Below are 24,465 nucleotides of genomic sequence, written 5' to 3'. Positions count from 1 at the left end.
GAGGAACAGTGGAGGGAAGAAACATCACCCTCATCAACACACCTCACCTGTTCCATCCTCAGCTCTCTGCAGAGGAGCTGAATCAGAGAGTGAGAGAGTGCATGACTCTGTGTTCTCCTGGACCTCATGTTCTAGTTCTGGTTCTACAGCCAGACGACTTCACTGAGAAAGACCTTGACAGACTGCATTCCATCTTCCAGTCTCTGTCTAAAGAGCCTCATAAACACACTCTGGTTCTGAAGACAGAAAACAAAGATAATGGTACTGTTGATAGTGATCAGGAGATCATTGTACAGAATATCATTGCAGAATGCAGTAACAGATGTTTAGAGCTGAGGGGGAGTAGTTCCGCTGTTGTGAAGATGATGGAGGAGATGTTTAGCAAGAATGGAGGACAATACCTTATCTGTGAGGAGTTTGAAGATGCTCCACTTGTGAAACCACAAAAAGAAAGAACAGAACAAGAGTTTGGACAAGCAGACCTACATAAACGTGAGTATGATTAAACTTAAGAATTACAGTGCATCTGGAAAGTATTCACAGCGCTTCACTTTTTCCACATTTTGTTACGTTACAGCCTGATTCCAAATTGTATTATGTTAATCTCACTGTACAAAATACCCCCTTATGACCATGTGAAAAAAGTTTTCTTGAGAGTTCTGAAAATGTATTAAAAATAAAAAAATAAGAAATCACATTTACGTAAGTATTCACAGCCAAGCTCAAAATTGAGCACAGTGGCCTCCATCATTCTTAAATGGAAGAAGTTTGGAACCACCAGGACTCTCTAGAGCTGGCCGGCCGTCTAAATTGAGCGATCGGGGGAGAAGGGCCTTGGTCAGGGAAGTGACCAAGAACCCGATGGTCACTCTGTCAGAGCTCCAGCGTTCCTCCGTGGAGAGAGGAGAACCTTGCAGAAGGACCACCATCTCTGCAGCAATCCACCAATCAATCAATCAATCAATCTTTATTTTAACTCGGATGTACATTGAGGGCAGCCCTCATTTTCAGTGTAGCCGAGCATTTACAGAAACAGGGATTGACATGACAGAGAAAATAAAAGCTAAATTTAATTATTGTAAAATAGCAGTAAATAAAATATAAAAATAGATTTAAAAAAAGTAGAATTAGAATAAAATAGAAAAAAATAAAAAATAAAATATATATAATAATAATAATAATAATAATAATAATAATAATAATAATAATAATAATAAATAAATAAAATTAATGATTATAATTAAGTATGGTTAAATTGACAAAAAAATAAGATCAAAAGAAAGTAAGACTAATACAAAAAAATGGGTTAAAATTAGCTAAAACTAACTTGTACATAATACAATATAAATTCAAATAAATAAACGAACTAACAAAAATAAAAGCAATAATAATAATAATAAAAATAGTAATAACAATAAAAAAAATCAAAAGATAAAAAGCAAAAATACAAAACTATAACTATAATAACTATAAGAATAAGAATAATAAAAAATAAATAAAATGAAAATAAAATAAGGAAACAAAATGAAAAAGGAAATAATAAAACTAAAAGAAGAACTAAAATAAAAGTTAAGAATAAATAAGTTTAAGTAAAACAGGAACAGGCTATCTGAAAGTGGTTAGATATTAATAGTTTAAAATGATTTAGTGACACCAGTGAGCTGAGATTTTGAGTGTCCTGTAGTGAATTCCAGCTCACTGGTGCACTGTAGCTAAAAGCAGATTTTCCCAGTTCACTGAAAACTTTCGGAACCTGGCAGCTGATCCAATCACTAGTGCGAGTCAGATAATTACTGTTTTTTACATTCATCAATGAAGCGATGTATTCTGGAAAATGACCGAAGAGTGTCTTATAAATAAAAATCAGGGTTGTAATGTTTACAGTACTAAAATCGGTGTTTAGAGATCTGGAAAACAACATAAACTTAGTTTTCATGGCATTTAAAACTAGTTTGTGCTTATACAATGCAACTTGTTAGGCATTAAATGAGCTCTGTAATTTTCTTGTTGCAGCCTGAACAGAATCAGCTGAGCAATATAAAATTGTGTCATCTGCATTGTGTCATCTGGTGGATTTTGCAGTCTGAGGTAGAAGCAGAGGCAGCAATATTATTTATGTATATATTAAATAGAACTGGACCCAAAATTGAACCTTGTGGGATGCCTTTAGTCACAGATACCAAATCTGATTTAAAATTATTTAATGACATGGATTGTTTTCTGTCAGTGAGGTAGTTTTGGGTCCATTCCAGAACGTATTCATCAAAGCCAAATTCCTTAAAAGAAGAGAGTGATCAACTGTGTCGAAGGCTTTTGTTAATTCAATAAAAATAGCTGCACAATGTTTCTTCTTGTCCATTTCTGAACAGAGATCATTTAAAACCAACGTTGTAGCAGAGATAGTGCTTTGTCCTTCTCTAAAATTAGACTAATATTTAGATAAAACAGAATTTTCTAAAAACTCTAAAACACATCATTCTTTTTGCTTTTCCTTTTTTCTTATTAAAGTTCGGTTGGTCTAATTTTTATGCTAAAGCCATTTTGAAAGACTCACAGCTCTAAATATTTTTTCCCAGTTAATATCCTATAATCTCAACAATGAATCATCACATAATTGAAATAAACAATGAAAGAAAGTGAGGACAAAGAATACAGAGTAAAAGAGAAAAAAACTAAAACATGATGGCCACTGAAATTATGAAAACTAACTCCTTTTCAACTTTCAGTTTCATCATACATACTGGTTCCTCAAACCAGTTCATAGACCTGTTGTTCGCTACAGTATAGTTCTTCTTTTACACTGTTGTACTAACCAAAATGAAGGAGCAGAAGAAGGTACTTCCCTTTTTCGCTGTCTCAGTGGGCCTCGGTTTTCGCCGCCCTTCACCTTCTGCTGCCCGCCTGCTCCCGGTGTGCTGTCGCTGGATTTTCCTCCTTCTGGTCGTTTTCTTTTGGACAGTCTCTTGCGTAATGTCCATGCTCGCCAGTCTCTTCCGTAATGTCCATGTCTGGAAAAGGTTATAAAGCCATTTCTAAAGTAAACTCAAAAATGACCAAAATCAATCCAAGAGTGCAGCGACAACTGATCTAAGAGGTCACAAAAGACCCCACAACACCATCCAAAGAACTGCAGCCCTCACTTGCCTCAGCGCTTATGACTGGGCAAAAATGGCCTACATGACAGAGTTCCTAGACAAAAACCACTGCTGGGCAAAAAGAACATTCAAGGCTCGTCTTAATTTTTCTTATTGATTCACAAGACTTTTGGGAAAATACTCTTTTGACTGACGAGACAAAAATTTTTTGAAGGTGTGTCCCATATTACATCTGAAGTAAAATGAATACCACATTTCAGAAAATAACATTATACCTACAGTAAAACATGGTGTTGGTAGTGTGATGGACTGGGGCTGTTTTGCTGCATCAGGGCCTGGAAGACTGTGAAAAATAAAACCATGAATTTCTCTGCCTAACAAAAGATGCTGAAGGAGAATGTCTGACCATCTGTTTGTGACCTCAAGCTGAAATAAACTTGGGTTCTGCAGCAGGACAATAATCCAAAACACACCAGCAAGTCCACCTCTAAATGGCTGAAGAAAAGCAAAATGAAGACTTTGGAGTGGCCTAGTCAAAGTCCTGACCTGAATCCGATTAAGATGTTGTGGCATGACCTTAAAAAGACCGTTCATGCTCGAAAACCCTTCAATGTGGCAGAATTACAACAATTCTGCAAAGATGAGTGGAGCCACAATTCCTCCACAACGCTGTAAAAGACTTAATGGAAATTACCGCAAACGATTGATTGCAGTTGCTGCGGCTATGGGTGGTTAATAGGTTTAGGGGGCAATCACTTTTTTACACAGGGCCATGTAGGTTTGTATTTTTTATTAATTTAAAAGTTGTATTTTTGGTTTTGTGTTGTCACTGACTAATATTTAAATTAGTTTAATGATCTGAAACAATTAAGAATGACAAATATGCAAAAAATGAGAAGCAAACAGCCTAAACAGTATAAACCATAGACAGCATTCAACCTAGAAAACATAAACAGTGTTCAGCCTAGACAGGATATACCATAGACAGCATGCAATCTAGACAACATACACTCTACACAGCATACAGCATAGACTACATCTGGCCTAGACATCATTGAGCCTAGACATGAAAACATAACAGCAACTTAACAAAACTTAAGTTACAGAACAAGGGCCTCATTTATAAAAACTCTGCATAGCTTCTGGAGTGAAAGTGTGCGCATGCTCAAAAACCAGGAACTAGCTTACGCCCCAAAAAAAGTCTGATTCAGAATGCAGTTTTCTCTTTATAAATCACAACCTTTTTATAAAGGTGTGCAGGTGACCCAGCCTCTATTCTGCCTCCTTAACAGCATAATTTACCCATAAAAAATCCATGCAAATCACTCAATAAATATTTCAATGTGGGATTCACCATTCATCCTGAGCGGGATAACAGAGTAACGCACCGCAAAGAAGTGAAATTTTGGAGAGTGCGAAGAAGAAGTCCTTGTTTCAGAGGTTGAGGGGAGAAAGAATGTGTTGTTTGTTGGTTTTACCAACATGTAGCTGCAGCAGTTCATAATGTAGCTCCACAAGCTGACCTGTTATACATTATACATTTTATACGTTTTCCAAGGGCTGTTAACACCTGTAAATGAAGAGCTATTTTCCAAAACTCTATATATTCATTGTGATTGTTTTGAGATAAAGGACAATTATTTACCCAGACCTACATATTTTGCAAGTATTTAATTTATATAGTTAAAAATCATTTTTGGGTCAGTCTGAACACCATCAGCAATACTTTACAAATCAAACTAGAATGTTAATGATTATAAATCCAAAGTTTATTATATTTCTTTTCAAAACGCTATATATCCACTCTCCACTGTATATCCACCATGTGTTTTTTGCTCAAAATATTATAAAACCATTCATTTTTTTCAGTCTGTTTTTAAAACAAGATTACATACAATATCATGAGCTCACAGTGTACAGTGTGTAATAAAATCAATTTTTTTTTAATTATGAAGTAATGAATATTAATTTATGTTTAAATCTAACATTTTAAGATTATCCACCAGAGAAACAGTAAAAAAAATAACACAACTGGTCAATTAGTGCAATCTTCAGTACAAAACACTGAACGTGCCATCTTAAATAGTATAACAAGTAATCAAATCATATTAACATTGATAAAAAAAAAAATTCAATAGTCGGTAGCTACTCCCCATAGTTACCCCCTTCTAACTGATTAAATGTAATACTCCATTTTCTAAACTAAAGCATGCTAACACGCACATGCACACACAAACAGTTCATTAAGATTGTCCACAAGAGACACAGTAAAAAAATAACACACATACAAATGGCCAATTAGTGCAATATTCAGTGCGAAACCATTGAAAATGTCACCTTAAATATTATGACAAGTTATGAAACAACAATATCAACATTAACAATACATTAAATACATTAAATAGTCCATTCAAAAGTACTGAACCTGTAAAAGGTGCAACGTTGCTTGAAGTGTATAACCTTTAAAAGAAAAACAAGACAGATTAAATTTAATACTGCATTACATTCATTCACTACACTGTAGGAATTTATTCTGGGTCTTCGTCACTGGTGAGCGTTTTCGTTCACATCAGATAGTGCATCACTATAAAAAGCACTCACTGCCTCAGACACACCTATTGCTTTCAGGAGTGCAACCACATCTTGCTTCTTTGCTTCCTTCACTGTGGTTTGGCTTGCAAGAATGGCAGGTTTCAGGTCAGCCCACCGTTTGCCCCGTTTCAGCACACTGTGGAAGCAGTACTCCCCATTGTATGCCATCTTCATGCCAACCTTGTTGGTACTCAAATCCAGCATGCGTGCTTCACTGATCTTGAAGCTTCTCTGCGCCTTCACGCACTCTTTTGCAGCCGACCTGTAATCAAAAGCCTTCCAGTCTGTGCCGTTAACGTACACATTTCCAAACTGCTGCAGGAGGGCATGGTATTCTTGTGGCAAGAGAATTGTGTCGATCCTTCTGAGTTTCTGCTCAATCCTGCCAAAAACTCTATCTGCTGGGAGATAGCTGTGCCCCCTGACTGGAAATGTGTGCTCAATGCAAAGGTTGGGGAAGGTTTGCCTTAGCTCCATGAGCATGGAGACCACGGTCATATTTTTGTTTTGTCCGTAGCACGAGTCACTGAATAGCCGAATCCCCTTGAATCGGCAAATTTGATTGGCAAGGCAAACTGTGAAGCAGTCATTCAATGCAGATGCAATCATATTGCTGTCCTTGGGACGATGATTTTCCTGCCACACATACAAATGGACATCCTCTTTTGGCTGGTGACTATTCTCTCCATGGTGTCTAACAACAGCAAATAGGTAGAGGTACAGCTGACGAGAGTAGTAGGCCTGCCCTATTGGAGTTTTTGGAAGGATCAGGTTCTGCATCATATCAAAGCAGACAGATACAGAATCATTCACATCTCTGCCTAGTAGGTCATAGAAAACACGAGCTCTGCGACGATGCAAGATGAATGATGCAGATTCTATCTGCCTCTCTGCTTTAGTCATATTCGGATCTTTGATTCTGAATTTGTATTTGGCTATGGCGTCATTTTACTGCCAAAAGTCGAGAGCAAAGTTTTTGAATGCACTTTTGGCAGCTTTGTTGCAGTGAAAAGCTCCGAGCTCGAGCAGAGACCGATTCGCGAGCACACAGGAGGAATTTGAGCGCGAGCAACAGCCAAATAGCACACGAGGGTGATATATCCGAGAGCGCACGCGCAGATTCGTACAAGAGGAGAGTTAATCTGAGAGAGAGCATGGTAAATCTGTGTGAGCACACCTATATTTTACACGTGAGCAAATAAATTCCGTGAGCGCTGCATGAAATAGACTCTTGCATTCAAAAACTTTGCTCTCGACTTTTGGCAGTAAAATGACGCCATATTTGGCACAATCAGAACATGCATCTGTTGCTGGGTGGCCAAAGCCAAGATTGAAATTATTGGCAAAAACAGAGTAGTAGAGGGAGTAGCTTGTGTGTGCGTGGTTTAGAGCCTCAAAGAGCTTGTGCATCTTGCGCACACTCCGGTCAGTTGGCAGATATCTGCGCCCAGGTGCTCCCCTCCGCCCATAGTGGCTGGCCCTGCACGTGAAGGTCTTGATGTGATTTATGATCAGTTGCCTTCTATTGTCGTTCCCATCGATGTTTCTCGCACCACCTCTTCTCTGCAGTCTCAGCATAATACCGGGCAACCCGGGAGGCCCGGTCTTAGCTGATTCCTGTGGTAAAGTGAAGGTAAATTAATGAATTAGATCGAGTTCAATGTAAAACCGACATACATACACATCATTACACACACTATAAACGTAGCCCAGTACACACTCAACTTAAAACACTTAACTTGATGTTCCAAATAGCCTAGTTTTAGCCAAGTAGTCTAGAGCATTGTCTTGCAACCTTTTTTGAGTCACAGAATCCAATAATGTAGATTTCACACACATGCGCACGCACACACCACACACACACACACACACACACACAGGCATGCACACACACACACACAAAGCATATATACACACACACATACACGAAGCATACAAACATACACACACGCGTGCACACACGCATGCCTGCATGCATACACATGCATACACACACGCATGCATACACATACGCATGCATACACATACACACGCATACACATACGCACACGCATGCATGCATACACACACACACACACACACACACACATACATACACACACACACACACACACAAACACGGCCGTTTTGAGGTAGCACCATCCACTACACAAATAAAGGGTTGTGTATCATCATTACTTTTCTCTGAGAAATAGCTAAGAAACAATCATTCTAATAGTATGAAACATGATGCCCATCAGTGTAACTACAAAGGAAAATCGCATACAAAACAGATTTCAACTATTCCAAAAATGAAAACTGTACTCACCCAAAACTGACAGGAATGTGGCCTTGCAAACTGGCACTTTTTTGGGGTGCTCATCACACAGCAGGCTGTATTTTACGGTGACATTCCTCTCCTTTTGTCGGATTTCGTCGTTCTGACGCTGTCGTTTTACCTCAGATACTGACACCAGGTGAAGAAGTGCCCCGTCCTGTTCCACCTTATTAGGTTTGTAATGAAACTTCTGAAAATTCATGGCAAGGTCATCGGGTGTTAATCTATCTGCTTGGCAAAAGCATTTAGCTGAGGTGTGTGTACATCCAACGGTGGGAATTCGTCCTCCACCAGAGTAGCGCATTTTTTTAGTTTGTTGGCGTTCATGATTGTCTTTGTTTAAACGCCGTCGTCTTCCACCTGGTGTGGGCTTCACTGCTTCTTCGGAACCATCAAAAGTGTTAACCTCATTCAAAACATTCATTTGTCCGACGTATTTACTCACGTCTCAGTGCGCCGCCATGACAGATGTTTTGGGACGCTCATTGAACTCTACTGTTCTTCTCTCTGCTCACTTAACACTCTGATTGGCCAAGAGGATATGTCACACTGTGACTCGAAACGAGTGTAGCGCCTATCGCGGTTTGGAGTAAAACGACACCTTTCGGTACAGTTTAAACAGGGATATGTAGCGATTTAGTTAGAAACCTTTATGGAGCAGTGAGTAGGCTCGGTATACAGCAGAATGACGTGACAAAGTGTTTTTTTTTTTTTTTTTTTTGCCGTTTATCACGTTTTGGAAAAGAGCTCTTCAAATGGTCTTTTATTACCGTAATCTGTGACGTTGGTCTCTAAATCTGTGAGCTAAAAACGGCATTAAAACAGACAGTGCATAATTCTTTTCTGCCTATTTATAGAGCTGTAATTTTATGCAGTTAGGTACAGCTTTACTATGGAGTATATTGTTTGCCACAATAATAATAATAATAATAATAATAATAATAATAATAATATCACTTTTGTATTTTAAAATTGGGACAGATAATACAAATAAAATTTAAATAAACTACAGAGTAAAATACACAAGTTAGCATAAAAATAATACTACATACAGTTAGAAAAAAAAACAATTGAACACCCTGCAACTTTGCAAGTTCTTCCACTTAGAAATCATGGACGGGTCATCTTTCATCTTGGTGCATGTCCACTGTGAGAGACATAATAAAAATAAATCTGGAAATCACAATGTATAAAGTTTAAAAATATATATTTTTGTGTTAATGCTGCAAATAAGTATTTGAACACCTGCCAATCAGCAAAAAATGCCCTTAAAGACCTGTTAGTCTGCCTCTAAAAAGTCTACCTCCACTCCACATATTATTCTAAATTAGAAGCACATGTTAGAAGCACAGGTCGTTAGCTGCATAAAGCCACCTGTCTACTCCACACAATCAGTAAGACTCCAACTACAAATGCCAGGTTCACACTACACAACTTTTTGAGTGGTCAGTCATTGTGTTGTTCACACTACATGACTGGTTGTGCTGTAATCGTGAGTCCTTTAGTTGTTGAGACTTTCACACTACATGACTGATCAGCGACACAGGGTCACAAATTACACCATTTCTCAATGTGGGAAATCGCAGGCTCACCTGGCTGCTCTCCAGAAACACGTTTCGTCACAACAACACACCTGAACTAAACGCACACAAAAACTAGCAATGCCAAGCCAGAGAATCTCTATAGAGGACATTGGCGTAGGAACCAATATCAGAAACGGGTGGATTTGCCCCCCCCCCCCCCCCCCCAAATTATACCGCAGAACTGGGGCGTTGCCAGGAGCGAACCGTTTCTCTCAGCTCAGCTGTATTATTAATGAGGACACAGGTGACCACTGTGTAAATTGGAAATCTTTTAGTGCCAATCACGGAGCCGGTTCAGGGAGAAAGTTCAGTCTCTCAGAAGAAACAGCCAATCAGCATGCTGGTTTTGCGGAGCGCAGAGGAGAGTTAGGGAAGCCCCCTCTCGCTGTGGAGGATTTTTTTTTTATTTAGCAGCGAGTTGGAGCAGCTGACGTTAAAACATATCTGGATATACGGCAATTTTTCTAAAAGGAAGGTAGCGGAGCTAACCATGTCAAATGTGATGATATTGTTTCTGATAGCTGGGTAAAAATACACATCCCTGAATCAAAACCCTGATTTGTGACTAGGATTGCAGGATTACTGTAAGCTATAATGAAGGAAAATTCTTTCAGCTAGCTTAACTAGTTAGCTAGAAGCTGGATGTTGTGGATAAAGCAGTTTCTTAACCATGATCACTGCCCTAAAATTGTGTGTTTTTCACTGGATCCAGCTGATCACCTAATAAACAATCCTTTACTGAGTTTACCTGTTCAAATCTTTTAGCCCCCTGTGGATCATAAATCAATCATTATGTATATGCAGCAGTGTATTAAACACATCATATCACCACTTATTTTATTAAGTGTATTTAAAGCAGAGTAACAGAAGTTCAGAAAAAATGGTTATTTGTTTTTAAAAGTAATTTCACAAATGTTGTTCTAAGACACTATAGGGTGGGCTTTGATTCATTTTAGCAGATGTGCCCCCCCAATATGAAACCTGCTCCTACGCCCTTGATAGAGGAGAATCTGCACTCGCAATGAGTCCAGCATGAATGGATTCTTATAAAACAACTGAGCAAAATCTGAATTAATAAATGTCTGGTCAGTTTTATACTGAAATATGTACTTATGTCCTCAACACAGAACTATGTAAATATTTTTGTACCGCAGACATTTTTTTTCACGTTGAACTCCAGTTATAAACCTTTTAAACATGCTCTACCTGTACCTCCAGAATCAGCTCGCCAACCATCAGGCCCGTCTCACATTAAACAAAAAACATTGTGATGGTCCCCAGGACTTTGGGTAAATATTTTCGTTAGACTGACATGACAAAAGTAGATTTTCTTTGGAAGGTGTGTGTCCTGTTACATCTGGCGTAAAGCTAACAAAAATCTTCAGAAAAAGAGCATACTGACCGTAAAACATGGTGGTGGTAGTGTGATGGTTTGGGACTGCTTTGCTGCTTCACAGCCTGGGCCACTTGCTGTTATAGCTGTAAAGCAAAATGAAGGTTTTGAAGTGTCCCAGTCTGGTTAAAGTTTGTTTGATAATGGGGAAAAATATCATTACGAAAAAAGGAAGTTAAACATGTTGGATAACTTACTTATTTACATGTTGATGTTTTTTGGGATGCTTAGCGATTTACAGACAGATGCTTTATTATGTTGTGCTGCAAAACTTTAATAAATCAAAAAATAACATTTTGTGTTTTTGGAACAGATACAGAACATTTGGGGGAGAGGAGGAAAAGCATAACTCCCCCTCCCAGTAGTAAGTTACACTAGCTCTGTATTATTATAAATTCACACTACACTGCTTCTATAATTAGATTTTGCATGAAAAATGTAGTAGAACCTAAAAAGTTCTGGCCTGGTGTAGTAAAGCTAAAACAGTAACACATTTCCGATAATCATGTTAACTCATAATGTCCTCTTCATTAAACAGTGTCCGAGCTGAGGGTGGTTCTGCTGGGGAAGAACAGCTCAGAGATCAGCAGAGTGGGGAACTTCATCCTGGGCAGAGATGCATTTAATACTGACGCTCCGCCTCCTTCAGTAGAGCAGCACAGTGAGAAAGATGGAGGAACAGTGGAGGGAAGATACATCACCCTCATCAACTCTCCACACCTGTTCCATCCTCAGCTGTCTGAAGAGGAGCTGAATCAGAGAGTGAGAGAGTGCATGACTCTGTGTTCTCCTGGACCTCATGTTCTAGTTCTGGTTCTACAGCCAGACGACTTCACTGAGAAAGACCTTGACAGACTGCATTACATCTTCCACTCTCTGTCTAAAGAGCCTTATAAACACACTCTGGTTCTGAAGACAGAAAACAAAGATAATGGTACTGTTGATAGTGATCAGGAGATCATTGTACAGAAGATCATTGCAGAATGCAGTAACAGATGTTTAGAGCTGAGAGGGAGTAGTTCTGCTGTTGTGAAGATGATGGAGGAGATGTTTAGCAAGAATGGAGGACAATACCTTATCTGTGAGGAGTTTGAAGATGCTCCACTTGTGAAACCACAAAAAGAAAGAACAGAACAAGAGTTTGGACGAGCAGACCTACATAAACGTGAGTATGATTAAACTTAAGAATTACAGTGCATCTGGAAAGTATTCACAGCGCTTCACTTTTTCCACATTTTGTTACGTTACAGCCTGATTCCAAATTGTATTATGTTAATCTCACTGTACAAAATACCCCCTTATGACCATGTGAAAAAAGTTTTCTTGAGAGTTCTGAAAATTTATAAAAAAAAAAAAAGAAATCACATTTACGTAAGTATTCACAGACAAGCTCAAAATTTAGCACAGTGGCCTCCATCATTCTTAAATGGAAGAAGTTTGGAACCACCAGGACTCTCTAGAGCTGGCCGTCCGTCTAAATTGAGCGATCAGGGGAGAAGGGCCTTGGTCAGGGAGGTGACCAAGAACCCGATGGTCACTCTGTCAGAGCTCCAGCCTTCCTCCGTGGAGAGAGGAGAACCTTGCAGAAGGACCACCATCTCTGCAGCAATCCACCAATCAATCAATCAATCAATCAATCTTTATTTTAACTCGGATGTACATTGAGGGCAGCCCTCATTTTCAGTGTAGCCGAGCATTTACATAAACAGGGATTGACATGACAGAGAAAATAAAAGCTAAATTTAATTATTGTAAAATAGCAGTAAATAAAATATAAAAATAGATTAAAAAAAAAGTAGAATTAGAATAAAATAGAAAAAAATAATAAAATATATATAATAATAATAATAATAATAATAATAATAATAATAATAATAATAATAATAATAAATAAAATTAATTATTATAATTAAGTATGGTTAAATTGACAAAAAATAAGATCAAAAGAAAGTAAGAATAATACAAAAAAATGGGTTAAAATTAGCTAAAACTAACTTGTACATTATACAATATAAATTCAAATAAATAAACGAACTAACAAAAATAAAAGCAATAATAATAATAACTAGATTGCAGTTCCTGCAGAAACTGCGAGTGTGATTGCAGTGCTGGCTGGTATCTGCTATGGTGTTGCTAAGGTGTTGCTATGGTATCCGGGGTGGTTGCTAAGGTGTTGCTAGGTGGTTGCTAAGGTGTTGCTAGGCGGTTGCTAAGGTGTTGCTATGGTATCCGGGGTGGTTGCTAAGGTGTTGCTAGGTGGTTGCTAGGTGGTTGCTAGGGTGTTGCTAGGTGGTTGCTAAGGTGTTGCTATGGTATCCGGGGTGGTTGCTAAGGTGTTGCTAGGTGGTTGCTAGGTGGTTGCTAGGGTGTTGCTAGGCGGTTGCTAAGGTGTTGCTATGGTATCCGGGGTGGTTGCTAAGGTGTTGCTAGGTGGTTGCTAGGGTGTTGCTAGGCGGTTGCTAAGGTGTTGCTATGGTATCCTGGGTGGTTGCTAAGGTGTTGCTAGGTGGTTGCTAGGTGGTTGCTAGGGTGTTGCTAGGCGGTTGCTAAGGTGTTGCTATGGTATCCGGGGTGGTTGCTAAGGTGTTGCTAGGTGGTTGCTAGGTGGTTGCTAGGTTGTTGCTAGGCGGTTGCTAAGGTGTTGCTATGGTATCCGGGGTGGTTGCTAAGGTGTTGCTAGGTGGTTGCTAGGGTGTTGCTAGGCGGTTGCTAAGGTGTTGCTATGGTATCCGGGGTGGTTGCTAAGGTGTTGCTAGGTGGTTGCTAGGTGGTTGCTAGGGTGTTGCTAGGCGGTTGCTAAGGTGTTGCTATGGTATCCGGGGTGGTTGCTAAGGTGTTGCTAGGTGGTTGCTAGGTGGTTGGTAAGGTGTTGCTATCCGGTTGCTAAGGTGTTGCTATGGTATCCGGGGTGGTTGCTTAGGTGTTGCTAGGTGGTTGCTAGGGTGTTGCTAGGCGGTTGCTAAGGTGTTGCTATGGTATCCGGGGTGGTTGCTAAGGTGTTGCTAGGTGGTTGCTAGGTGGTTGCTAGGGTGTTGCTAGGCGGTTGCTAAGGTGTTGCTATGGTATCCGGGATGGTTGCTAAGGTGTTGCTAGGTGGTTGCTAGGTAGTTGCTAAGGTGTTGCTAGGCGGTTGCTAAGGTGTTGCTATGGTATCCGGGGTGGTTGCTAAGGTGTTGCTAGGTGGTTGCTAGGTGGTTGCTAGGGTGTTGCTAGGCGGTTGCTAAGGTGTTGCTATGGTATCCGGGGTGGTTGCTAAGGTGTTGCTAGGTGGTTGCTAGGTGGTTGCTAGGGTGTTGCTAGGCGGTTGCTAAGGTGTTGCTATGGTATCCAGGGTGGTTGCTAAGGTGTTACTAGGTGGTTGCTAGGTGGTTGCTAGGGTGTTGCTAGGCGGTTGCTAAGGTGTTGCTATGGTATCCGGGGTGGTTGCTAAGGTGTTGCTAGGTGGTTGCTAGGTGGTTGCTAAGGTGTTGCTAGGCGGTTGCTAAGGTGTTGCTATGGTATCCAGGGTGGTTGCTAAGGTGTTGCTAGGTGGTTGCTAGGTGGTTGCTAGGGTGTTGCTAGGCGGTTGCTAAGGTGTTGCTATGGTATCCGGGGTGGTTGCTAAGGTGTTGCTAGGCGGTTGCTAAGGTGTTGCTAGGCGGTTACTAAGGTGTTGCTATGGTATCCGGGGTGGTTGCTAAGGTGTTGCTAGGTGGTTGCTAGGCGGTTGCTAAGGTGTTGCTATGGTATCCGGGGTGGTTGCTAAGGTGTTGCTAAGTGGTTGCTATGCGGTTGCTAAGGTGTTGCTAGGCGGTTGCTAAGGTGTTGCTATGGTATCCGGGGAGGTTGCTAAGGTGTTGCTAGGTGGTTGCTAGGTGGTTGCTAAGGTGTTGCTAGGCGGTTGCTAAGGTGTTGCTATGGTATCTGTGGTGGTTGCTATGGTGTTTCTAGGTGGTTGCTAGGTGATTTATATGCATAAATTAGATTAAATGGTGTTTGCACGTTGCTACGCAACGTGCAAATACATCAATCAGCTATGCACGCTAGGTTGCTCTGGCCGTTCGGGGGTGTCCAAACTTTTGACCCGTGGCTCCATTACACACAGTACTGGGGGGCCGGGGTGTCCAAACTTTTGACCCATGGCTCCATTACACACAGTGCTGGGGGGCCGGGGTGTCCAAACTTTTGACCTAACGCTGATTTATCCCATAGCTGCTCCATTACACACAGTACTGGAGTTCTAGCTACCTGTCCTTCGATCTGGCTGCCGTCCTCCGATTGGCCCCATTCATTCCAATGGGGCCACTTCGTACGACATTCGTACGAAATCCGTACGTCGTAACTTTTCGTAACGCATATTTTCGGAAAGAGCTCAATAAGTTCTACAGGTCCTCAATTGGTTTCATCTTCGTATTTCAAAAATTGCGACGTCCACGGGCGTGCAAAGTTCTGCCCATTCATTTTCAATGGGCAAAAAAACGCGTACTTACGAAGTTTTTACGAAAAACGTAAGTCCGATCGGAAAGCTGTATACAAGCCCACCATTCCCGATATGGACGCACGTTTTCTCTTTTGAACGAAGTCGATATTTCGAAAACTGCGGCACTAGTTAACCGGACAAAAAACAGGTGGAATAATAATAATAAGAAGAAGAAGAATAAGACTTAAGAAGAACAATACTGTGATTGCATTACTGCAATCACACTAAAAATAGTAATAATAACTAGATTGCAGTTCCTGCAGAAACTGCGAGTGTGATTGCAGTGCTGGCTGGTGCTAAGGTGTTGCTAAGGTGTTGCTATGGTATCCGGGGTGGTTGCTAAGATGTTGCTAGGTGGTTGCTAAGGTGTTGCTAGGCGGTTGCTAAGGTGTTGCTATGGTATCTGGGGTGGTTGCTAAGGTGTTGCTAGGTGATTACTAGGTGGTTGCTAAGGTGTTGCTAGGCGGTTGCTAAGGTGTTGCTAGGCGGTTGCTAAGGTGTTGCTATGGTATTTGGGGTGGTTGCTAAGGTGTTGCTAGGTGGTTGCTAGGTGGTTGCTAAGGTGTTGCTAGGCGGTTGCTAAGGTGTTGCTATGGTATCCGGGGTGGTTGCTAAGGTGTTGCTAGGTGGTTGCTAGGTGGTTGCTAGGGTGTTGCTAGGCGGTTGCTAAGGTGTTGCTATGGTATCCGGGGTGGTTGCTAAGGTGTTGCTAGGTGGTTGCTAGGTGGTTGCTAGGGTGTTGCTAGGCGGTTGCTAAGGTGTTGCTATGGTATCCGGGGTGGTTGCTAAGGTGTTGCTAGGTGGTTGCTAGGTGGTTGCTAGGGTGTTGCTAGGCGGTTGCTAAGGTGTTGCTATGGTATCCGGGGTGGTTGCTAAGGTGTTGCTAGGTGGTTGCTAGGTGGTTTCTAGGGTGTTGCTAGGCGGTTGCTAAGGTGTTGCTATGGTATCCGGGGTGGTTGCTAAGGTGTTGCTAAGTGGTTGCTAGGTGGTTGCTAAGGTGTTGCTAGCCGGTTGCTAAGGTGTTGCTATGGTATCCGGGGTGGTTGCTAAGGTGTTGCTAGGTGGTTGCTAGGGTGTTGCTAGGTGGTTGCTAAGGTGTTGCTATGGTATCCGGGGTGGTTGCTAAGGTGTTGCTAGGTGGTTGCTAGGTGGTTGCTAGGGTGTTGCTAGGCAGTTGATAAGGTGTTGCTATGGTATCCGGGGTGGTTGCTAAGGTGTTGCTAGGTGGTTGCTAGGTGGTTGCTAGGGTGTTGCTAGGCGGTTGCTAAGGTGTTGCTATGGTATCCGGGGTGGTTGCTAAGGTGTTGCTAGGTGGTTGCTAGGTGGTTGCTAGGGTGTTGCTAGGCGGTTGCTAAGGTGTTGCTATGGTATCTGGGGTGGTTGCTAAGGTGTTGCTAGATGGTTGCTAGGTGGTTGCTAAGGTGTTGCTAGGCGGTTGCTAAGGTGTTGCTATGGTATCCAGGGTGGTTGCTATGGTGTTGCTAAGTGGTTGGTAGGTCACTCCTAAGCAGTTGCTAGGTGGTTGCTAAGGTGTTGCTATGGTATCCGGGGTGGTTGATATGGTGTTTCTAGGTGGTTGCTAGGTGATGTATATGCATAAATTTGATTAAATGGTGTTTGCACGTTGCTACGCAACGTGCAAATACATCAATCAGCTATGCACGCTAGGTTGCTCTGGCCGTTCGGGGGTGTCCAAACTTTTGACCCGTGGCTCCATTGCACACAGTACTGGGGGGCCGGGGTGTCCAAACTTTTGACCCATGGCTCCATTACACACAGTACTGGGGGGGGGCCGGGGTGTCCAAACTTTTGACCTAACGCTGATTTATCCCATAGCTGCTCCATACACTCACAGTACTGGAGTTCTAGCTACCTGTCCTTCGATCTAGCTGCCGTCCTCCGATTGGCCCCATTCATTCCAATGGGGCCACTTCGTACGGCATTCGTACGAAATCCGTACGTCGTAACTTTTCGTAACGCATATTTTCGGAAAGAGCTCAATAAGTTCTACAGGTCCTCAATTGGTTTCATCTTAGTATTTAAAAAATTGCGACGTCCACGGGCGTGCAAAGTTCTGCCCATTCATTTTCAATGGGCAAAAAAACGCGTACTTACGAAGTTTTTACGAAAAACGTAAGTCCGATCGGAAAGCTGTATACAAGCCCACCATTCCCGATATGGACGAACGTTTTCTCTTTTGAACGAAGTCGATATTTCGAAAACTGCGGCACTAGTTAACCGGACAAAAAACAGGTGGAACTAGATTGCAGTTCCTACAGAAACTGCGAGTGTGATTGCAGTGCTGGCTGGTATCTGCTATGGTGTTGCTAAGGTGTTGCTATGGTATCCGGGGTGGTTGCTAAGGTGTTGCTAGGTGGTTGCTAGGGTGTTGCTAGGCGGTTGCTAAGGTGTTGCTATGGTATCCGGGGTGGTTGCTAAGGTGTTGCTAGGCGGTTGCTAAGGTGTTGCTATGGTATCCGGGGTGGTTGCTAAGGTGTTGCTAGGTGGTTGCTAGGTGGTTGCTAGGGTGTTGCTAGGCGGTTGCTAAGGTGTTGCTAGGTGGTTGCTAGGTGGTTGCTAGGGTGTTGCTAGGCGGTTGCTAAGGTGTTGCTATGGTATCCGGGGTAGTTGCTAAGCTGTTGCTAGGTGGTTGCTAGGTGGTTGCTAAGGTGTTGCTAGGCGGTTGCTAAGGTGTTGCTATGGTATCCGGGGTGGTTGCTAAGGTGTTGCTAGGTGGTTGCTAGGTGGTTGCTAAGGTGTTGCTAGCCGGTTGCTAAGGTGTTGCTATGGTATCCGGGGTGGTTGCTAAGGTGTTGCTAGGTGGTTGCTAGGGTGTTGCTAGGCGGTTGCTAAGGTGTTGCTATGGTATCTGGGGTGGTTGCTAAGGTGTTGCTAGGTGGTTGCTAGGTGGTTGCTAGGGTGTTGCTAGGCGGTTGCTAAGGTGTTGCTATGGTATCCGGGGTGGTTGCTAAGGTGTTGCTAGGTGGTTGCTAGGTGGTTGCTAGGGTGTTGCTAGGCGGTTGCTAAGGTGTTGCTATGGTATCCGTGGTGGTTGCTAAGGTGTTGCTAAGTGGTTGCTAGGTGGTTGCTAAGGTGTTGCTAGGCGGTTGCTAAGGTGTTGCTATGGTATCCGGGGTGGTTGCTAAGGTGTTGCTAGGTGGTTGCTAGGTGGTTGCTAGAGTGTTGCTAGGCGGTTGCTAAGGTGTTGCTATGTTATCCAGGGTGGTTGCTAAGGTGTTGCTAGGTGGTTGCTAGGTGGTTGCTAGGGTGTTGCTAGGCGGTTGCTAAGGTGTTGCTACGGTATCCGGGGTGGTTGCTAAGGTGTTGCTAGGTGGTTGCTAGGTGGTTGCTAGGGTGTTGCTAGGCGGTTGCTAAGGTGTTGCTATGGTATCCAGGGTGGTTGCTAAGGTGTTGCTAGGTGGTTGCTAGGTTGTTGCTAGGGTGTTGCTAGGCGGTTGCTAAGGTGTTGCTATGGTATCCGGGGTGGTTGCTAAGGTGTTGCTAGGTGGTTGCTAGGTGGTTGCTAAGGTGTTGCTAGGCGGTTGCTAAGGTGTTGCTATGGTATCCGGGGTGGTTGCTAAGGTGTTGCTAGGTGGTTGCTAGGTGGTTGCTAGGTGGTTGCTAGGCGGTTGCTAAGGTGTTGCTATGGTATCCGGGGTGGTTGCTTAGGTGTTGCTAAGTGGTTGCTATGCGGTTGCTAAGGTGTTGCTAGGCGGTTGCTAAGGTGTTGCTATGGTATCCGGGGAGGTTGCTAAGGTGTTGCTAGGTGGTTGCTAGGTGGTTGCTAAGGTGTTGCTAGGCGGTTGCTAAGGTGTTGCTATGGTATCTGTGGTGGTTGCTATGGTGTTTCTAGGTGGTTGCTAGGTGATTTATATGCATAAATTAGATTAAATGGTGTTTGCACGTTGCTACGCAACGTGCAAATACATCAATTAGCTATGCACGCTAGGTTGCTCTGGCCGTTCGGGGGTGTCCAAACTTTTGACCCGTGGCTCCATTACACACAGTACTGGGGGGCCGGGGTGTCCAAACTTTTGACCCATGGCTCCATTACACACAGTACTGGGGGGCCGGGGTGTCCAAACTTTTGACCCATGGCTCCATTACTCACAGTACTGGGGGGGGCCGGGGTGTCCAAACTTTTGACCTAACGCTGATTTATCCCATAGCTGCTCCATACACTCACAGTACTGGAGTTCTAGCTACCTGTCCTTCGATCTAGCTGCCGTCCTCCGATTGGCCCCATTCATTCCAATGGGGCCACTTCGTACGACATTCGTACGAAATCCGTACGTCGTAACTTTTCGTAACGCATATTTTCGGAAAGAGCTCAATAAGTTCTACAGGTCCTCAATTGGTTTCATCTTCGTATTTCAAAAATTGCGACGTCCACGGGCGTGCAAAGTTCTGCCCATTCATTTTCAATGGTCAAAAAAACGCGTACTTACGAAGTTTTTACGAAAAACGTAAGTCCGATCGGAAAGCTGTATACAAGCCCACCATTCCCGATATGGACGCACGTTTTCTCTTTTGAACGAAGTCGATATTTCGAAAACTGCGGCACTAGTTAACCGGACAAAAAACAGGTGGAATAATAATAATAATAATAACTAGATTGCAGTTCCTACAGAAACTGCGAGTGTGATTGCAGTGCTGGCTGGTATCTGCTATGGTGTTGCTAAGGTGTTGCTAAGTGGTTGCTAAGGTGTGGCTATGGTATCCGGGGTGGTTGCTAAGGTGTTGCTAAGTGGTTGCTAGGTGGTTGCTAAGGTGTTGCTAGGCGGTTGCTAAGGTGTTGCTATGGTATCTGGGGTGGTTGCTAAGGTGTTGCTAGGTGGTTGCTAAGGTGTTGCTAGGCGGTTGCTAAGGTGTTGCTATGGTATCCAGGGTGGTTGCTAAGGTGTTGCTAGGTGGTTGCTAGGTGGTTGCTAAGGTGTTGCTAGGCGGTTGTTAAGGTGTTGCTATGGTATCCGAGGTGGTTGCTAAGGTGTTGCTAGGTGGTTGCTAGGTGGTTGCTAAGGTGTTGCTAGGCGGTTGCTAAGGTGTTGCTATGGTCTCCAGGGTGGTTGCTAAGGTGTTGCTAGGTGGTTGCTAGGTGGTTGCTAGGGTGTTGCTAGGCGGTTGCTAAGGTGTTGCTATGGTATCCGGGGTGGTTGCTAAGGTGTTGCTAGGTGGTTGCTAGGTGGTTGCTAGGGTGTTGCTAGGCGGTTGCTAAGGTGTTGCTATGGTATCCGGGGTGGTTGCTAAGGTGTTGCTAGGTGGTTGCTAGGGTGTTGCTAGGCGGTTGCTAAGGTGTTGCTATGGTATCCGGGGTGGTTGCTAAGGTGTTGCTAGGTGGTTGCTAGGTGGTTGCTAAGGTGTTGCTAGGCGGTTGCTAAGGTGTTGCTATGGTATCCGGGGTGGTTGCTAAGGTGTTCCTAGGTGGTTGCTAGGTGGTTGCTAGGGTGTTGCTAGGCGGTTGCTAAGGTGTTGCTATGGTATCCGGGGTGGTTGCTAAGGTGTTGCTAGGTGGTTGCTAGGGTGTTGCTAGGCGGTTGCTAAGGTGTTGCTATGGTATCCGGGGTGGTTGCTAAGGTGTTTCTAGGTGGTTGCTAGGTGGTTGCTAGGGTGTTGCTAGGCGGTTGCCAAGGTGTTGCTATGGTATCCGGGGTGGTTGCTAAGGTGTTGCTAGGTGGTTGCTAGGTGGTTGCTAGGGTGTTGCTAGGCGGTTGCTAAGGTGTTGCTATGGTATCCGGGGTGGTTGCTAAGATGTTGCTAGGTGGTTGCTAGGTGGTTGCTAGGGTGTTGCTAGGCGGTTGCTAAGGTGTTGCTATGGTATCCGGGGTAGTTGCTAAGCTGTTGCTAGGTGGTTGCTAGGGTGTTGCTAGGCGGTTGCTAAGGTGTTGCTATGGTATCTGGGGTGGTTGCTAAGGTGTTGCTAGGTGGTTGCTAGGTGGTTGCTAGGGTGTTGCTAGGCGGTTGCTAAGGTGTTGCTATGGTATCCGGGGTGGTTGCTAAGTTGTTGCTAGGTGGTTGCTAGGTGGTTGCTAGGGTGTTGCTAGGCGGTTGCTAAGGTGTTGCTATGGTATCCGTGGTGGTTGCTAAGGTGTTGCTAAGTGGTTGCTAGGTGGTTGCTAAGGTGTTGCTAGGCGGTTGCTAAGGTGTTGCTATGGTATCCGGGGTGGTTGCTAAGGTGTTGCTAGGTGGTTGCTAGGTGGTTGCTAGAGTGTTGCTAGGCGGTTGCTAAGGTGTTGCTATGGTCTCCAGGGTGGTTGCTAAGGTGTTGCTAGGTGGTTGCTAGGTGGTTGCTAGGGTGTTGCTAGGCGGTTGCTAAGGTGTTGCTACGGTATCCGGGGTGGTTGCTAAGGTGTTGCTAGGTGGTTGCTAGGTGGTTGCTAGGGTGTTGCTAGGCGGTTGCTAAGGTGTTGCTATGGTATCCAGGGTGGTTGCTAAGGTGTTGCTAGGTGGTTGCTAGGTTGTTGCTAGGGTGTTGCTAGGCGGTTGCTAAGGTGTTGCTATGGTATCCGTGGTGGTTGCTAAGGTGTTGCTAGGTGGTTGCTAGGTGGTTGCTAAGGTGTTGCTAGGCGGTTGCTAAGGTGTTGCTATGGTATCCGGGGTGGTTGCTAAGGTGTTGCTAGGTGGTTGCTAGGTGGTTGCTAGGCGGTTGCTAAGGTGTTGCTATGGTATCCGGGGTGGTTGCTAAGGTGTTGCTAAGTGGTTGCTATGCGGTTGCTAAGGTGTTGCTAGGCGGTTGCTAAGGTGTTGCTATGGTATCCGGGGAGGTTGCTAAGGTGTTGCTAGGTGGTTGCTAGGTGGTTGCTAAGGTGTTGCTAGGCGGTTGCTAAGGTGTTGCTATGGTATCTGTGGTGGTTGCTATGGTGTTTCTAGGTGGTTGCTAGGTGATTTATATGCATAAATTAGATTAAATGGTTGCACTGGCCGTTCGGGGGTGTCCAAACTTTTGACCCGTGGCTCCATTACACACAGTACTGGGGGGCCGGGGTGTCCAAACTTTTGACCCATGGCTCCATTACACACAGTACTGGGGGGGGCCAGGGTGTCCAAACTTTTGACCTAACGCTGATTAATCCCATAGCTGCTCCATTACACACAGTACTGGAGTTCTAGCTACCTGTCCTTCGATCTAGCTGCCGTCCTCCGATTGGCCCCATTCATTCCAATGGGGCCACTTCGTACGACATTCGTACGAAATCCGTACGTCGTAACTTTTCGTAACGCATATTTTCGGAAAGAGCTCAATAAGTTCTACAGGTCCTCAATTGGTTTCATCTTCGTATTTCAAAAATTGTGACGTCCACGGGCGTGCAAAGTTCTGCCCATTCATTTTCAATGGGCAAAAAAACGCGTACTTACGAAGTTTTTACGAAAAACGTAAGTCCGATCGGAAAGCTGTATACAAGCCCACCATTCCCGATATGGACGCACGTTTTCTCTTTTGAACGAAGTCGATATTTCGAAAACTGCGGCACTAGTTAACCGGACAAAAAACAGGTGGAATAATAATAATAATAATAAGAAGAATAAGACTTAAGAAGATCAATACTGTGATTGCATTACTGCAATCACACTAATAACTAGATTGCAGTTCCTACAGAAACTGCGAGTGTGATTGCAGTGCTGGCTGGTATCTGCTATGGTGTTGCTAAGGTGTTGCTATGGTATCCGGGGTGGTTGCTAAGGTGTTGCTAAGTGGTTGCTAAGGTGTTGCTAGGCGGTTGCTAAGGTGTTGCTATGGTATCCGGGGTGGTTGCTAAGGTGTTGCTAGGTGGTTGCTAGGGTGTTGCTAGGCGGTTGCTAAGGTGTTGCTATGGTATCCGGGGTGGTTGCTAAGGTGTTGCTAGGTGGTTGCTAGGTGGTTGCTAGGGTGTTGCTAGGCGGTTGCTAAGGTGTTGCTATGGTATCCGGGGTGGTTGCTAAGGTGTTGCTAGGTGGTTGCTAGGGTGTTGCTACGCGGTTGCTAAGGTGTTGCTATGGTATCCGGGGTGGTTGCTAAGGTGTTGCTAGGTGGTTGCTAGGTGGTTGCTAGGGTGTTGCTAGGCGGTTGCTAAGGTGTTGCTATGGTATCCGGGGTGGTTGCTAAGGTGTTGCTAGGTGGTTGCTAGGGTGTTGCTAGGCGGTTGCTAAGGTGTTGCTATGGTATCCGGGGTGGTTGCTAAGGTGTTGCTAGGTGGTTGCTAGGTGGTTGCTAGGGTGTTGCTAGGCGGTTGCTAAGGTGTTGCTATGGTATCCGGGGTGGTTGCTAAGGTGTTGCTAGGTGGTTGCTAGGGTGTTGCTAGGCGGTTGCTAAGGTGTTGCTATGGTATCCGGGGTGGTTGCTAAGGTGTTGCTAGGTGGTTGCTAGGTGGTTGCTAGGGTGTTGCTAGGCGGTTGCTAAGGTGTTGCTATGGTATCCGGGGTGGTTGCTAAGGTGTTGCTAGGTGGTTGCTAGGTGGTTGCTAGGGTGTTGCTAGGCGGTTGCTAAGGTGTTGCTATGGTATCCAGGGTGGTTGCTAAGGTGTTGCTAGGTGGTTGCTAGGTGGTTGCTAGGGTGTTGCTAGGCGGTTGCTAAGGTGTTGCTATGGTATCCGGGGTGGTTGCTATGGTGTTTCTAGGTGGTTGCTAGGTGATGTATATGCATAAATTTGATTAAATGGTGTTTGCACGTTGCTACGCAACGTGCAAATACATCAATCAGCTATGCACGCTAGGTTGCTTTGGCCGTTCGGGGGTGTCCAAACTTTTGACCCGTGGCTCCATTACACACAGTACTGGGGGGGCCGGGGTGTCCAAACTTTTGACCCGTGGCTCCATTACACACAGTACTGGGGGGCCGGGGTGTCCAAACTTTTGACCTAATGCTGTTTTATCCCATAGCTGCTCCATACACTCACAGTACTGGAGTTCTAGCTACCTGTCCTTCGATCTAGCAGCCGTCCTCCGATTGGCCCCATTCATTCCAATGGGGCCACTTCGTACGACAATCGTACGAAATCCGTACGTCGTAACTTTTCGTAACGCATATTTTCGGAAAGAGCTCAATAAGTTCT

General features: G+C 43.9%; 1 protein-coding gene across 1 annotated transcript in view; it reads left to right on the top strand.

Moving 5' to 3' along the window:
• Positions 1 to 311: 311 nt before the first annotated feature.
• The window catches only part of LOC111190173 (interferon-induced very large GTPase 1-like), a 79,261-nt gene continuing 55,107 nt past the window's right edge, over positions 312 to 24,465 (top strand). Inside the window, exons 1-3 of the mRNA XM_049475693.1 lie at positions 312 to 492; positions 11,294 to 11,344; positions 11,519 to 12,145. Of these exons, the coding sequence (XP_049331650.1) occupies positions 363 to 492; positions 11,294 to 11,344; positions 11,519 to 12,145 (808 nt within the window). The 5' untranslated portion in view covers positions 312 to 362. The remainder of the gene's footprint in view (positions 493 to 11,293; positions 11,345 to 11,518; positions 12,146 to 24,465) is intronic.

Source organism: Astyanax mexicanus, chromosome 3 (assembly GCF_023375975.1).
Source record: "Astyanax mexicanus isolate ESR-SI-001 chromosome 3, AstMex3_surface, whole genome shotgun sequence".
Lineage (NCBI taxonomy): Eukaryota > Metazoa > Chordata > Actinopteri > Characiformes > Acestrorhamphidae > Astyanax > Astyanax mexicanus.
Note: the sequence above shows the minus strand (reverse complement) of the source record. Positions and strands in the feature narration are given on the sequence as shown.